The following is a 16,844-nucleotide window of genomic DNA, read 5'->3' on the forward strand; positions in this document are numbered from 1 at the left end:
AGAATTAGGTTTTCTTCCTTGGCTCTGATACCATGTTGAGAGAGAACAAGAAAGAAGAAAAACCTTAATTCTCATTCATGTAGTGTCTACTTACAATTGAAAGATATATATATATACAAGACTAGGAGTCCTAACTACCATACATGTGACCTATATTAACAAGGAAAGATTATATACTATAAATACATTATATTCAACAAATATGTTTAGCTTTCGTTTGTGGGAGGATTCCTCATCCTTCTATTGTATTTCTTAATTTCTATTTCAATATAATTCATTGCTGTTTCCTATCAAAAAAAAAAAGGGAAAAATTCTTCTCCATATTGCTCTCTATCTCTGTCTCAGTTTTTTTTGGCTCACCTTTGGATTATGTGCCTGTTCTGTCTTCTGCCCACAAAATGATGCTACTATGGTCATAAATTTTTATAAGTTTCTTTTATGTGTGTGTCTCAAGCAGAAAACTTGTGAGATCAAGGTTGAGATTGAGAAGAAGAAAAAGAAAATATAGAATTTTTTTTTTTTTTTTGATCAATAAGTATATAATTGTATTGCAAAGAGGCGCTAAAATAGCGACCCACCGAATTACAGTATAAAGGGACTTACCCCCTTTCAAAAAGGCCCATACAACAAGGGAAAAAACAAAAAAAATCCTCTCCCTTAACGCATACACACCACTCTATAAAATCTATTAAGGTCGAAGTACCATCTTTTATCCACAATTTGGTTTCCGACCACAATAAATACACAAAAGATACTTTCAGCCTTTGAATGGACAGCCCGCAATCCTCAAAAGCAATTGAATTTCTAGCCTTCCATTTAACCCAAAACAAGCATAATGGTTCCAATTGCCACGCCACTTTCCTCTTCTTTCCCACAAAAGAGCCCCTCCATCCTAAAAGGGTTTCCTTGACCGAAAGAGGAAAAACCCACGAAACTCCAAAAAAAGAAAGGAACAACATCCACACTTCCCTTGTTTTTTCACAATGAATGAGAAGGTGGTCAATTGACTCCTCACACTTATGGCATAAAAAACATCTATTTGCCATAACCCAACCTCTCTTTTGCAGACGATCCAAGGTTAGAACTCTCCCCCAAGAAGCCTCCCACGCAAAAAAGCTCAGTTTGGGCTGCACACAAGAGTTCCATATAATCTTCGAAGGGAAAAAAGCAAGAGACCCCGGCTGCATGGTTCTACACAAAGATTTTACCGAGAAAACCCCATCCTTTGATTCCATTCACTTCACCCTATCCTCCTCATCCACCCTAACCTTCTTCCCCTCCAAGCAACAAAACAACCTTTCCACTTCTTCCAACTCCCAATTGTTGAAAGGTTTATTGAAACAAGGGTTCCAACTTCTCCCCCTTCCCCCCTCGGCTGTCCACACTTCATTTACCCAAGCCTCTTTGTTCGAAGCTAAAGCAAATAAAGAAGGAAAAGCTTCGCACAAAGGGATGGTTTCACACCACTTGTCTTTCCAAAACTTCACCTTCTCATCATCACCCACCACAAAGCCAAAAGAAGGGGTTACTAGATGTCCCATTTTACTTATTGCCTTCCACAACCCAACTCCGTAGGCCTCCCTAGTTTCACAAGATCTCCACCCTCCTCTTTCCTCCCCGTATTTCCCTCTAATCACTTGGTTCCAAAGTGCCTTTCTTTCATTTGCAAAGCGCCAAACCCATTTGCCAAGGAGAGCCCTATTGAAAGCCCCAAGACTCTTAACCCCCAACCCTCCGCTTCTTTTGTCTAAACACACAGTTGGCCATCTTACTAAGTGCGGTTTTTGCTCAAGAGCCCCACCACCCCACAAAAAGCCCCCTTGGATCTTCTCCAATTTGATTCTAACCACCCTAGGCAACTGGAAAATAGACATAAAATAAATCGGCAAATTTGGCAAATCAGAAAATATAGAAATTATTATGCTACCAATTTAACCCAAAAGTTTAAATTATTAGGTAACGAGCCTACAATATATATTGTGCTAATACCTCCCTTCATATGTAACCCTGTACCAGCATGTGGAGAGGTTAATCATGGATCATAGAGTATAGATAAATGGATGGAGAATAAATAGATAAAGAGACTTGAGTGGGACTTGAACTCAAGACTCATGTTGAGCTATTAATTTAACCCAAAAACTTAAAATATTAGATAATGGGCTCACAGTGTATATTTGGCTGAAAAAAATATTTAAGTTTGTCTAATTAGACCTCCTTATGCCTTCTCATATATTTATATTGTTAAGCAAAAACAATAATACCCCCATGATTAATAAATGCAATAACTCTTAACACCTCCCCTCAAGCTGGAACATAGGGGTTAAACATGTTTACATTGGAACATACTCAATGAGAGGTACTATGAGCCGATGTTTTCCTAATAATGTTGCGTAACTGTCATCAGAGCGTAGTTAAGGTGTAAAAACATATTCTAGCATCAACAAATCTTGAATGAAATGAAAATTGTCAAAGTACATTGGGAGTGAACATTAATGGTCAATTCTTTAGGAATTGCAAACTCTTGACATCTCAAAAACATTAGTACTGTCCTCAAGCTTAGCACTAGAATGAGTAACCATAATCTGTTTCTTATTGTGCTGAGTAACAATATTACCCTTAACTGAGGTGCAACAGCCAGATGTAAGACCAATCACAAAACCAATCACAAATACAGAAGAAGAGGGCTTAGGCCGTTTTCAGATGCCCCCTTGAGATAACACAAAATACAACAACTGACCTCAAAATGAGATTGTCAAAGGACCTGGATGTTCTGGCTAATCAAATAAGACAAGTAATATCTAGATGAGTAACTGTAACACATTAATTTCCAATAAGACATTGATAGCATCCAACATCAATTATTTATTTATTTTTTCCTGATAGGCAAAGAGATAATATAATAAGAGAACGCCTAAAATTGATAGCATCTACCATCACTAACTCTGCTTGTTCTTCATAAAGTCTAACCATAGAATCTGTATCCGTACCAACAGGTTAATCACCTAAAAGAACAATCTCAGAAAGAAGAGTAAGAAAACACACACACACACACACACACACACACACGTATAAGAAAAAAAAAGATATCTTACTCCACAAAAAACTAAATTTATCTGCAAAGACTGTAGGCATACACATTAAATACACTTAGAGAGGAAAAATGTCTCTTACAAAAGAGACTACATGTTTTGCTCCTTGTTTGAGTAATTGGTCTATAGCTTGATAGCTAGGGAAGGAACCCAAGAAAAGAAGCATCCCGCCTTACTACCAATATCTATAATTTTGTGAAGCTAATTATTGAACTTCCATGAGTTTCTCTCCTTATTTATTTATTTATTTTTTTGATCAGATAGTTTCTCTCCTTATTAGACACCTAAAAATTAACAACAGAATCTCCCTCTACATTTACCCAAAGCTTTGGGCTGTAGCAAGCCCTCCAGTAATGCTGGTATCTCTACCTCAATAGTTGAACTCATTCTGGAAGCTTTAGGGTGAGCCCTCAATACTGCACTCCAATGATCTCTAATCATGGCTCTTATACTTAATTGTTCAGGATTATTCAGAGAGCACCTATCGAAATTTAACTTTACTAGGAGGGAACCAATCAAACATAGTCTTCTCATGTGGTCTCTTGGAGGAGCAAACATTCTTCCCATGGAAGTATCATTAACATATTTTCACTAAGGCAATAAGATATTATGACAAGAATGAACAACCTACCTCAATCCCAAGGAAGTATCAAAGTGCATCCAATCTTCTTTGTTTTTATTTTTTATTTTATTTTATTTTTTTTATTTTGGGCATGGGGGTGGGAATGTTTTTTCCAATCTACAATAAACTCTAGGATTGATTGCTGCCCTGATACCAAGTTAGAAGTCATTTTTTTTTTTGTAAAATTAGAATTAAGAAAAAATAAAGAAGAAGAAAGAAGAAGAAAACCAGGTATCTATTTATATTTTAACCAAGATTGAATATATCCCTGATAATTAATAAAGAAAATAACTCATAACATAACATTACAAAATAATATAAATTCTAACGGTATCTATGTACGTATGTTATATATTTATGTTAAATGTGATATCCCAATGGCATGCAGGCTGCTTACACAGTAGGAGGGCACTCTTTCAATGCAGTTGACATTGAGTTCATTGTTCTGAAGATGAAGCCTCCAGCTCATCGCCCACAAATAGTATGCACCTTCTTTAAATATGGCCTTCCCTGCTCCAGTAAAATTTTTTGCTCATAATAGTTGATAAAACCATGCTGACTCATTGATGTAAATCTTTTGTTGGATGAGCCTGTTCCATTGGGTATGATCTATGTAAATATATAGGCATTTGCCACCAAGTGTGTGAACCCTTCCCCAACGAGCTGGGCCTTCAACCTTATTAGAAGGATGAGCTTTATTGATGGTTCAGCATGGCAATATCATTGTTGTTCAGTGTGAACAACATTACTCTTGATTCTCATGGGAAGCATCTAATATGTTTTTTTGAAATTTATCTTAATCTTTTGTATTCTTTTCAAAATAGAGAAGCCAAAGTATCAATTCTGGTTCTGTTTCTTGTGAAAAGTGATCAGAACTTGCAAATTCACTTTTGCCAGCTTCTTTTAAATTTTGTTCAAATATTGATAAATCTGCATCTGTATTGCTGTATAACAAACATCTTACTTACATTATTTAATGTCAGGCCTTGCTTCTTGCTCTCCATAAATTCAAGGTATCTGAGGAGCAGAAAAAATATTCAATCGATCATCCAGAGCCTCTCATAACTTTTGCACTGAGTTGTGGGATGCATTCCTCGCCTGCAGTAAGGGCTCTTTTGCTGCTTGTTTCCATTTTGCCTGATTGAGATATTTCTTTATTAAAGAATCATGTTAGCAAAATACATGCCCATCAGGTGGATCACTTTCTTTGTTTCATTGTTGATTGAACATGTGACTAGAATAACAGAAAAGCTTCCTATCAGAGAATGAGAAAAAATACTGTAGCAAACTTACTGCTAAGATTTGAGGAGGCAAGTATGACAGTAGATAATACACTTCATAAGATGGTGGTGCCTTGAGTCTACACAATTATGTAGTAGATATTGGATATGGTTCTTGTTGTGAATGAAGTCATTGACTCTCTGATAAAGGGTTAGAGTGTCAGTCTGTCTGTGAGTTGGAGATTGATAAGGCTTATGATCATGTTAGTTAAGATTTATTGCTTGTAGAGTTAAAATGGCTTTGCTCAGGATTTGATTGGATGGATTAGAACTTTCATTTTCATAGCCAGATTTTATATTGGTTAATGGTTCCCAGATGGGTTTCTTCCAGGGCCTTAAGAGGGAAGTGGTAGGGGGCATTGGAAAGGGCTTGTTTGACAATGTTTTAAAAAACGGTTCTCAAAAGACAGTTTTTCAGAACAATTTTTAAAAAGAGTTCTTAATTGTTTTCAGGAACAAAATTCAGTTTGGAACTTAAATGTGTAAGATAGTTTTCTCAACTTATTCTTCATGAAATTATTACGTAGAATGCAAAATTTTCCAAAGTATTCTCCATTTTTTTTAATTATTTATCACAATACTCTACAAAAAACACTTGAAAACACATCAAATTTGTTCAAAAAATAACCTATTCCCATAACAAATTCTCAAAAAATTATTTTTAGTTGAAAAATTATCAAACATATTTTTTTAAGTTAGAAAACTATTTTCTATTCTAAAGAATAGATAATTATTTTCGAGAATAGTTCCCAAACAAGCCTAAGTTTTTTTTAAAAATTTTGTGATTAGTAGTTAAGAGTTGAAATTACAAATTATTCATTCTATTACCATTTGAGTGTGGGAGTGAGGTTGGTATGAAGGCTCTTTAAGAAAGACAACTTCTTTGTAGGGGAAGGAGAGAGCAGCTATAGAGCTGTAGAATTTAATGCTTCTTAAAAGGTTGGCTTCTTAATGTAGCAGGTATTATGGGAGATCCTTACTGCCAATCAACTCATGAAATAGGGATCTTTGGTTAAATGGGTTCTGCCTTTGCATGCAAATAGATGAATTGACTATTCGAAGTCCTTATTCGTTCTGGATGTGCACAATTTCTGGTCGTTATCATTTGCCTTGTTCAGGGTGTCTTGGATGTTACCTCATTCTATCAAAGTATCTTTGCCTATTAACATGACAATATTGTGGAGGAAAGAAAAGGCTGTGACAGAGGCTTTGATGGAGGATGGCCCCATTGCTTGTCTAGTGCATTTGGAGAGGGTGAAATGGAGAATGTTTAATAGGTTGGTGTGCGAAGAATCAGTGTGATGTAGGACAACCCTAGGATGGTTGCCTACACTCAAGGGTAGGTGGGCTAGGGTTTTATTTTTAGGGTGTAAGGAGAGGAACAAGGAATAAACTCTATGGTAAAGAAAATTATAAGATAAGAAATAGAGAGAAAGAAGAAACAATGAAGAAAAGATGGAAAACCTTAGAGTCCCACTAAGGCCTTCTAGGAGTCTCACCTAGAAGAAAATCAATGGAGTCTCACCATTGAGGGTTGCAACCTTGCAATGAAAGAAAGTATAATATTATTCATCAAAATTCATCCCTTTGATTTACATTGATTAGCCTATTTATAGGCTTCTCTAAGAAATCCAAAGTTTACTAGGACTCTAATAACCTATCATGACTCAAATTCTAATTATATTATAACTCAACTAGCTAATCCTAATTAGACTCCAACAAATACCAATCCCTATTCAATTCTAATTAATATTAATCCTACTTAAAGTTTACTTAGGTCTTCCCTTTCTTCCTTGAATAAACTTTAAAAGGCTTTCCCCCATCAATTCTCCCCGGCTTGAAAGAACTCGGCTCCGACGAGTTAGATGCTTGATACAATTCATAGAGATCGGGGTTAATCTTCTGAAAATCCGTTGTCGTAATCCATGTATTCTCAGAATGTGGTTTGCCTCGCCATTTCACCAAAAATTTTTGGTATCCACCTTGTCGAGTAGACACAAGTTGATCATCAAGAACATACTCGATCTCAGGACGTGGGCTAAGAGTAGGTGGTACTTGAAGATCCAACTCTTCACTTACATCGTTGTGATGGCCATGGTAGATATACAAATCTTCCACATTAAATATTGGACTAAAATGCAAGTTTGAAGGGAGCTTTAACAAATAAGCATTCTCACCCAACCGCTTTAGTACCCGAAATGGACCCGCTTTCTTAGCTTGAAGCTTTTGATATGTGTTCGGATGAAATCTTTTTGGTCGTAAACGAACCATCACTAGATCACCTTCTTGAAACTGAATATATCTTCGATGTGCATCTGCTGCCTCTTTATAGTTCTCATTATTGATCTTGATTTTTTCTCGTACCTTTTTATGTATATCTCGTATATGACGTGCAAATGCATCACCATCTTGGCTGGTGCGGACAGAAGTAGGTAATGGTATAAGATCAACAGGTTGCTTAGGTTTTAGCCCATATGCCACTTCAAAAGGTGAGTACCCAGTAGTACGATTAGTGGAACTATTGAAAGCAAATTCGGCTTGTGGTAAGACATTATCCCAATTTCTCAACTGATCTCTCACAATGCATCTCAAAAGATTGCCAAGACTGCGATTGACAACTTCTGTTTGTCCATCAGTTTGAGGATGAAAAGAACTTGAAAATTTTAATTGAGTACCTATCTTGGCCCACAAGGTTTTCCAAAAATAGCTCATAAACTTGACATCGCGATCAGAAACAATGGATTGTGGTAATCCATGCAATCGAACTACTTCTTTAAAGAATAAGGCAGCAACATAAGAAGCATCTGAAGCCTTCTTACATGGGATAAAATGTGCCATTTTGGAAAATCTATCAACCACAACAAATATAGAATCAAAGCCCCGTTGTGTCCTTGGTAATCCAAGTACAAAATCCATGCTCAAGTCTTCCCAAGGTTTGGAAGGAACTGGTAATGGCGTATATAACCCCGTATTTTGCTTTGAACCTTTTCCTACTTGACATGCTCGACATTGTTTGATAACCTTCCAAACATCCTTCTTTAAACTAGGCCAAAAGAAGCGATCTTCCACCAAAGCAATGGTCTTATCTCGTCCAAAATGTCCACCCATTCCGCCTCCATGAAGTTCCCATATGATATGATCACGTAGAGAAGTCCTTGGTAAGCATAAACGATTTTTATAAAACAAGTACCCTTCTAAAATATGGAAATCACTACATGTTGCTTTTGAACCACTCAAAAGAGAGGAATAAACATCTCCAAAATCAGCATCATTGTCATAGTAATGCTTTAATTCTTCAAATCCAATTGTAGTGGTTGACATGTTTACTAAGAGAAGGGCCTTCCTGCTAAGGGCATCAGCTACTTTATTTTCAATTCCTGCACAATGCCTTAAATTAAAGGTAAACAGTTGAAGAAAACTACTTCATTTTGCATGTCGAGAGTTAAGCTTCTTTTGAGAATTAAGATATCGCAAGGCTTCATGATCTGAATACAAAACAAATTCCTTGTAACTGAGATAATGTTGCCAATGCCTAATTGCTTGCACCACTGCATAGAATTCAAGATCATATGTGGAGTATTTTTTCTTTGCCCCATTGAGCTTCTCACTAAAGAAAGCCACAGGATGTCCCTCTTGGCTAAGGACTGCTCCAATTCCCACATGGGAAGCATCACAGGCCACCTCAAATACTTTCTCAAAGTCTGGTAGGCATAGGATAGGAGGGTTCACCATCTTGGATTTGATTTCTTCAAATGCCTTGTTGGCTGCCTTGGTCCAAATAAATAAACCAGGTTTCATGCATTCAGTAATTGGGGCCATAATAGAGCTGAAATTTCGAATAAATCGTCGATAGAATGTAGCCATTCCATGGAAGCTTCGCACCTCATGGATATTTGTTGGTACTGGCCAATCAACAATAGCTTTGATCTTCTCCGGATCTGTTTCAACACCCTTAGAAGATACAACAAAGCCAAGAAATACAACACTAGGGCTCATGAAAGTACATTTTTTCAAATTAATGTAAAACTTTTCAGCCCTAAGAGTGCGCATTACTTGCTTCAAGTGTTCCTCATGATCTTCACAAGATCGACTATAGATAAGAATATCATCAAAATAGACAACAACAAACTGTCCAATAAAAGGTTTTAATACCTGCGTCATAATCCGCATGAAGGTACTTGGAGCATTGGTTAGTCCAAACGGCATGACTAACCACTCATACAATCCATCCTTAGTTTTGAAAGATGTCTTCCATTCATCCCCTGGTCTAATACGCATTTGATGATATCTACTTCTTAGATCAATCTTTGAGAAGATTACTGATCCAACCATCATATCTAGCATGTCATCAAGTCTTGGAAATGGAAATCGATACTTGATTGTGATTTTGTTGATTGCACGACTATCCACACACATCCGCCATGATCCATCCTTCTTTGGTGTTATTAGGGCAGGAACTCCACAAGGACTTAGGCTTTCACGAATAAAGCCTTTAGTAAGTAATTCATCAACTTGCCTTTTCAATTCAGCATGCTCTGTTGGATTCATTCTGTAGGCTGGTAAATTTGGTAATGATGATCCAGGAATCAAATCAATGGCATGTTATATGTCACGCATAGGAGGGAGTTCATTAGGTAACTCTGCAGGCCACAAGTCAGAAAAGTCATCAAGGATTTTACGTGCGTTTGCTGGATATTCCTTGTCTTGTTCTTTAAATTCTTCCACTTTCCGAGCCATTAAAGCAAAAATAACTTTAGTTTCCTTGCTCTCATTTTCAAATTGACACATAGTAAGTACCTTTTTTGGTTGTGCATTCTCATCTGACTTCTTAATTGGAGGGACTTCTTTCATTGGACGAAGGATTTTCTTACGTCCGTTGTGTATGAGAGCATATGTATTTTCATAGCCGTCATGTTGAACTTTTCTATCAAAGAGCCAAGGTCTTCCAAGTAAAATATGACTTACTTTAATGGGTAAGACCTCACACCATACAGACTCTTCAAAGTCCTTACCAAAAAGGAATGTTACTAAACAACGAAAACTTACCGGGATAGAGGTGTCATTAACCCATGCTACTCTGAATGGATTTGGATGTCTCTCTGTTTTAAGGTTTAGCTTCTCAACAAGTTCTTGTGAAGCTATGTTCAAACTGCTACCTCCATCAATGATCATGGTGCATAATCTCCCTTGGCAAGAAATACGTGTTTGGAAAATGCTAGTACGTTGCCAATCTTCTTCTCCTTTTACTTTTGGAACGGTTAATAAAGGTCGTACTACAAGACTATGTCCTTCCGTCATACCATCATAGTAGTCAAATTCTTCACTAACTTCATCTTCATTGTAGGTCTCTTCTTCCTTTGGGTAACTTTCCAATTTAGATTCTGGTTCTTCAACACAAAAGTGTAAACTTTTGGTTGGGCATACAACAGCATAATGACCATGCCCACCGCACTTAAAGCATAAAGGAGTCACGTCTACTTTTCTATCTCCATTACTCGTTGAATTTTGCCCCTTATTACCATTCTTATAAGCCACATTCGAAGTTTGTTGAGTGTTGCCCCCACCATTCACATGATTAGGAGTTCTGAAGTTTGATGTGCTTAAAGGTTTGCTTGCTGTCCTGTTGGAGAAAGTGCTCCCAATTTGTGAACTTGGATGCCTGGAAACCTGGAATTTGAGGCCTTCTTCTATTTTGAGGGCTAGTTGATAAACGTCATCTACGGTATAAGTGTGTGCAGCTATCATCTCAAGTTGAATCTCCATTCGAAGTCCAGCTTTGTAGCGGGTTGCAAGTTGAGCATCACTTTCCCGCACTTGATTTCGAATGCTCAATTCATGGAATTCTTCTGTATATTCTTCAACGGACTTGGGACCTTGTTTAAGGGAAAACAATTTTGTATACATAAGTTGTTCATAATCAGTTGGGAGAAAGTGCTCCTTCATCTTCAACTTTATCTCGTCCCATGTGTCAATAGGCGGTTGGCCAGTTCTATGAGCTTGATTCTCAATGTTATGCCACCATAGACGTGCTGCTCCTTTCAACTTTGCCTTCACAAAACGAACTTTTCTATTTTCGGGCATTGCATACCAATCAAAGTAATCTTCCATTGACATAATCCAATCAAGAAAAGCTGTTGGATTTAGTTTTCCATAAAATTCAGCAACTTCAAGACGTACCTTTTTTGTCACATCATCATCTAGCTCAAAAAGTTTGGCCCTTCTTTGATTCCCCATCATAAAATTGTCTTGTTCTTCGCGTGATCGATTTGGCGATTGTCTAAATTGATGACTTGCGATCTCCTCTTCAATTGGTCGTTTTTCTTGGCTCTTTTCTAATAACTTCATGATCTCATCAAGTTTGCTATTTAGTTGTATTATAGCATCTTGATGGGATTGTTGTGTGGCTGAAATTTCCTCCAAGGGTATTGTAGCGGCATCTTGATTGCTAGAAGTTTTTTTGGAACTCATGCTTGCATAAGTTGCTCCGCTCCTTAATTGCATATGCCTTCAAGCCAAGAATTTTGGCTCTGATACCAAAATTGATGTAGGACAACCCTAGGATGGTTGCCTACACTCAAGGGTAGGTGGGCTAGGGTTTTATTTTTAGGGTGTAAGGAGAGGAACAAGGAATAAACTCTATGGTAGAGAAAATTATAAGATAAGAAATAGAGAGAAAGAAGAAACAATGAAGAAAAGATGGAAAACCTTAGAGTCTCACTAAGGCCTTCTAGGAGTCTCACCTAGAAGAAAATCAATGGAGTCTCACCATTGAGGGTTGCAACCTTGCAATGAAAGAAAGTATAATATTATTCATCAAAATTCATCCCTTTGATTTACATTGATTAGCCTATTTATAGGCTTCTCTAAGAAATCCAAAGTTTACTAGGACTCTAATAACCTATCGTGACTCAAATTCTAATTATATTATAACTCAATTAGCTAATCCTAATTAGACTCCAACAAATACCAATCCCTATTCAATTCTAATTAACATTAATCCTACTTAAAGTTTACTTAGGTCTTCCCTTTCTTCTTTGAATAAACTTTAAAAGGCTTTCCCCCATCACAGTGTCTTTTAATATATATATTTTTTTCTCAAATCTCTCCTTGTTTGATTGAGTGATTTTGTGGAAATAGGGAATTTATCTTTTTTAGATTAAACTAATAGTGAAGGTTACTTTGGCTAATGGTGCTTCTTGTATACTACTTTGCAGTAAGTTTTATGACTATTGTATTTGTTCTTTTGGCTACTGGTGCTACTTGTATATTTCTTACATGGTAAAGTATGCGCCTATTGTATTTGTTTGCTTGGCTATTTGTGATCTTATATACTTCTATTGGATTAAAGGTTTACATATATATATATATATATATATATATATATATATATATATATATATAAACAAATTATCTGTAGCTTCTTTTGTTGGTGGAAAGTAATTCTTTTCCTTGAAAAACTTGTTCTCCATCATCTTGAGGTACCTTGATTTTTTTTTTTTTTTTTTTCGTTTTCTAATTCAGGTGAGAATCTTCAAGCCTGGAAATGTGAACGAGACTCTAAAGAAGTCATTGAAGGATTATGTGCAAGCATCTGTCGGAATAAGCAACAAAGGGAAACTATTGGTGCCAAAGTTCTTGTACTGCTTTGCCAAAGGTATTGTAGAGGACTCTCTGCTCCCTGAGTGGATCTGTCAATTCCTCTCCCCAGAACAAGCTGCAGTGGTTAGAGATTGTTCATCAAATCCCAAGCGGAGGCTCCTTAGTGCTCGGAGCTTCAGTATTCTATCATTTGATTCAAGATTTCGATATCTCTTCTTATTGGAAGACAGGACCTTGCCTAAAAGGCATGGAGTCAACGGGAATGATTGATTTTATATTGAACAGCTGCCAACAGCCCTCCAAAGCAAGTAAGCATTGCTTTGGAAAAATTGGTTTAAATTTTTATATAAAACAGCTATTTTTTTTTGCTGAATAGAAAGATTGACTGGGGAGCATAGGGAGGAAGCCTCGACTGAAAGGGCTCACATCTGATCAGCTTAAAGACTGGACAAGGTGTCACAACTACAACTGATCCTGATGACCTTGTGGCTGCTCAGTCTTGTTTTGCTTATTTGAATAATGGATGCTGCAGAGATAATTGGTAAAAGTTATTTTGTACAGCAGTAAATTGTGTAAATAGTTCTTGTCTGGAAACTTGAATGGAAAGGTATGGTCTGGGAGGAACTACTCATTGCAACTGGTACAAGTGCAATACAAAGTCTAGAACACATGGCAGATCCAATCCAAAGAGTCTGGCATCATGGATGCTGGAGCCGTTCCAACCCTGCTCAATCCTAGAATCCAGCTCCACTTCCAACAAAGTGGAGCAGACTGCCAACCCATGTAAGTGGCTGATTGATAGTGATTCTAGGAAGTGCTTTTAATATTTTTTATACTTAAAAAAAAATTTCATCACTCAAGTGTTAACAATGTTAGAAAAAGTTTTATAGAATCACTCCCAAACACACTTCAAATATGCTCGTAAATGATTTCTAATGTGGCACAAGTGAATGTTATGGCAAGTAGTTGCATGTGATTTTGAGAGGATGTGGAGGGCGTGGAAATCATGATAAACCATTTTTATAATTAGAGCTAGCATGAGATGAATTTATGAAGCATTCTGCAATTATCTAATTGAACCAAATATGAGAAAATTTTCAAAAAATGCTACTTCTCTTTGTATATATATTGAAGTAAGAAAAATTGGTTTCTACATGGTATACATGGCCGTGCAAGGATATGGAAGGTCTCTATTCCCATATACTACAGGCAACTAAAATGTATATTAATGATGCTAATTTTCACTTTTCCCACCCCAACCATCAACACCACCTAGAAAAGAAAGAAAAACATGCGATTCTGGTCAAAGCATAAAAAGGACAAGTGATGAAACAAAAAGTGCAATTGATACACTTATAATCTAAAGGTCTGGACAATCTGCTGAAGAATCAGCTGTAAAATGACATGTTGAGCTTCCAGGTGTGCAGTGGTCCTGAAAATCATCCCTTATAGATCAAATTTGATAGCTTCGCTGAACCATTACTATGGTAGGAGAGCATTCAATTGTGTGCTGAAGAGATCTCCTAGAGCTCCTCGAACATCCATCTGAACAGATCCAGAAAGATCAGAATTTCAATAATATGAGTTGCTAATCACCAACTGGCAACTAATATGTATGGGCAAAACTTTATAGTAGGAATCACTGCATTGCACTGATTTGGAAGTTTCAAATAAAATATTCACGTGGAATGATGATTTGTCATATTGTAAAGATGCTCCCCAAATGAATCAATAATATGCTTTAATCAGAACAGTTGTTTAGAAGAGGGAGATTACCTGGTCACAGCATACAAGTTTAGTAACCAAGGGATAGAACTCTCTCAAGTGTCTTCTGAAAATCTGATTGTTCATAAAGGACATGCTTTTCAGCACCTGAAGATGAAAACTTAAAGAAATCATTTCTGTTGTCACTGCAATCCATAGATTTAACAGGACAAGGGGTCAAGACAATTTGTCAACCAACAGCAATTATATTATGATAATATGATCATTAAAATGAGGTCAATACCATCACACCCAAAGATTGAGATAAGGATTTTTTTAGCGTTCTATATCCAAAGCAAAGGAATATTACTTCACCTGGTTGTCCTCTTAGCCTAAAAGTTGAACCATATATGAGGCAAGCCGCAGTGCACAATAGTAAGAACTAACTAATATTAAGTAAAAGGAAAATAGACTTTAATGCAAGGGGAAGGCTGGTTGTTGTGACATGGGATGACCGAGTCTGTTGTCTAGCACAGTTTATACTCGAAGCATGACCAATGCAATCACAGGAGCAGTTGCATTTGGTAAGGATGGAAATACAAAGTAGTAGCATCATTTATGAGGAGCTAAAGGCCAATATTGCTTCATAGATAATTGACGTTGAGTCAAGGATGACTGTGACCATGAGTGATTGTGAAGAAGATGGTCCTGCCACCTATCTTGCAGTAAATGCAATGATCAGAGACCGGAAGAAAACATCCATTTTTTCTTTTCTTGAAAAGGCAGATGAAGGTTGACAAATTGAACCAATGTTTTCCAAAATTCTAATACCATAAGCAGATTCCATCACTATTTACTATGAATTTTGCACCTTCAAAAGATATCACAGAAGGTTGCTCTTACATCATAAGGCTGAAGTTAGTATATAAAAACTAAATGATTCAGCTGTTACACTCCAAATTGAGCAATAGATCACAGAGAAGCAAGACTCCAGCATATATGTTTCATACCTTAACAATGATCGGAGAACGTAACTCCAGAACTCTATGAATATCCATATTAGTTGTTTCCCCCACAGTAGACTGGAGGTCAGATGCCTCCCTCAGAATCTGTCCACAGAAAGACACCAGTTTCTCTTCGGCTATTCCTACAAGTTTCTCATCTGCATTAAAACTTTCAGTGAAGCTTGAATCACCCTGAGAACCATTAGATTCCAGATCTTCCTCTTTTTTGTAATTCAATCCTGAAGTTGTCTTCTGTAATATGTCTAGATATATGCAGGTTCCTGCTAACTCCTGACGAAGAAGATTCAAAGGTGGCCTATCCAATCATGAATTGGTTATCAGTCTTGCAGTTCAAGGTTACAAGGGGGAAAAGATTCAAATGCAAAACTTATTAAAAAAAAAACAAAAAAACAAAAAAATTGAAAAGAAATACACTACCTCTCAGCAGGAATATGGTGCATGCGCATTCTTAGGTTAGTATATGAATTATATGAAGCAGCAAACTCCAACACAGCTAATAAGATTTCCATTATGGTAACCTTTTGTGATCCGTTCAACTTGCTCCAGTATTTCTTCTACAGTAAATATTTTAATGAGAAAGCAATTCTGAACAATCAAATGGTGCAGTACCAAATCCCTCTAGAGCAACAGAAAGATAAATTGAAAATCAGTGAGCCTAATGAAGGCATTCAGAAGAACAGAAAAATATCCAAATATGCTACAGCCTTGCAGCTGTTGGAATGGTGGATATTTTAATGAGAAAGCACTTCTGAACAATCAAATGATGCAGTACCAAATCTTTCTAAAGCAATAGATGTAAATTGAAAACCAGCGGGTCTAATGAAGGCATTCAGAAGAACAGAAAAATATCCAAATATGCTACAGCCTTGCAGCTGTTGGAATGGTGGATATTTTAATGAGAAAGCACTTCTGAACAATCAAATGATGCAGTACCAAATCTTTCTAAAGCAATAGATGTAAATTGAAAACCAGCGGGTCTAATGAAGGCATTGAGAAGAACAGAAAAATATCTAAGGATGCTACAGCCTTGCAGCTGTTGGACCAGCCTTACAAGTTTGTACAAAATTTCATCAAGTTGGTTTTGAACAGATCCGACATTACTAAAAAGGTGGAATTCATCAAACTGAGAGGAATGAAAAGAGTAATGTTAAAAAAAACAATAACCAGATTCATACCTGGATGCTATCAATGGCACCCAGAAGTAATAATTGAGTGACACATTTGCCCCTAATGGTTCCCAACAGTAGATTTTCTTCCTTGTCCTTAGTATCAGGCTCCACAGCATCAGGAAACTATAATGGTATTAGATCAAGGAAAAAAAGAAGTGAATATAATAATAAATAAAAAATCCTGTCACTTAACAAGCAGATGAAACAGCATTCAGTACAGTATAACTGAATTTGTATTCTATACCAAGAAATGAAGGCACTGCAGGCAGAATCATTCACAATTATAGACCATTACTCCAATATTTGCAGTACAATTATTGGCACAAATACAAGCAAATTTTCCAAGAAAAAAAACT

General features: G+C 36.7%; 2 protein-coding genes across 6 annotated transcripts in view; one reads left to right on the top strand and one right to left on the bottom strand.

Annotated features, from left to right (window-relative positions):
• Positions 1-13,233, top strand: part of LOC117925221 — a 46,781-nt gene extending 33,548 nt beyond the window's left edge. For 2 of the 4 annotated variants that reach the window (XM_034844168.1, XM_034844170.1), the window contains exons 9-11: positions 4,100-4,192; positions 4,695-4,814; positions 12,513-13,228. In XM_034844168.1, coding sequence (XP_034700059.1) covers positions 4,100-4,192; positions 4,695-4,814; positions 12,513-12,860 — 561 coding nt within the window. In that variant the 3' untranslated portion in view covers positions 12,861-13,228. Of the gene's footprint in view, positions 1-4,099; positions 4,193-4,694; positions 4,815-12,512 lie in introns of all 4 variants that reach the window. The other 2 variants (XM_034844169.1, XM_034844171.1) reach the window with 2 other exon arrangements.
• A 451-nt stretch (positions 13,234-13,684) lies between these two features.
• LOC117925220 (brefeldin A-inhibited guanine nucleotide-exchange protein 5) overlaps positions 13,685-16,844 on the bottom strand; it is a 67,210-nt gene continuing 64,050 nt past the window's right edge. Inside the window, exons 30-34 of one of the 2 annotated variants that reach the window (XM_034844167.1) lie at positions 16,495-16,611; positions 15,737-15,870; positions 15,305-15,614; positions 14,367-14,462; positions 13,685-14,135 (exon numbers count right to left, since the gene is read on the bottom strand). In XM_034844167.1, the coding sequence (XP_034700058.1) occupies positions 14,073-14,135; positions 14,367-14,462; positions 15,305-15,614; positions 15,737-15,870; positions 16,495-16,611 (720 nt within the window). In that variant the 3' untranslated portion in view covers positions 13,685-14,072. Of the gene's footprint in view, positions 14,136-14,366; positions 14,463-15,304; positions 15,615-15,736; positions 15,874-16,494; positions 16,612-16,844 lie in introns of both variants that reach the window. The other variant, XM_034844166.1, reaches the window with a different exon arrangement.

The sequence above is a fragment of the Vitis riparia genome, chromosome 11 (genome assembly GCF_004353265.1).
Source record: "Vitis riparia cultivar Riparia Gloire de Montpellier isolate 1030 chromosome 11, EGFV_Vit.rip_1.0, whole genome shotgun sequence".
In the NCBI taxonomy this organism is placed as follows: Eukaryota; Viridiplantae; Streptophyta; class Magnoliopsida; order Vitales; family Vitaceae; genus Vitis; species Vitis riparia.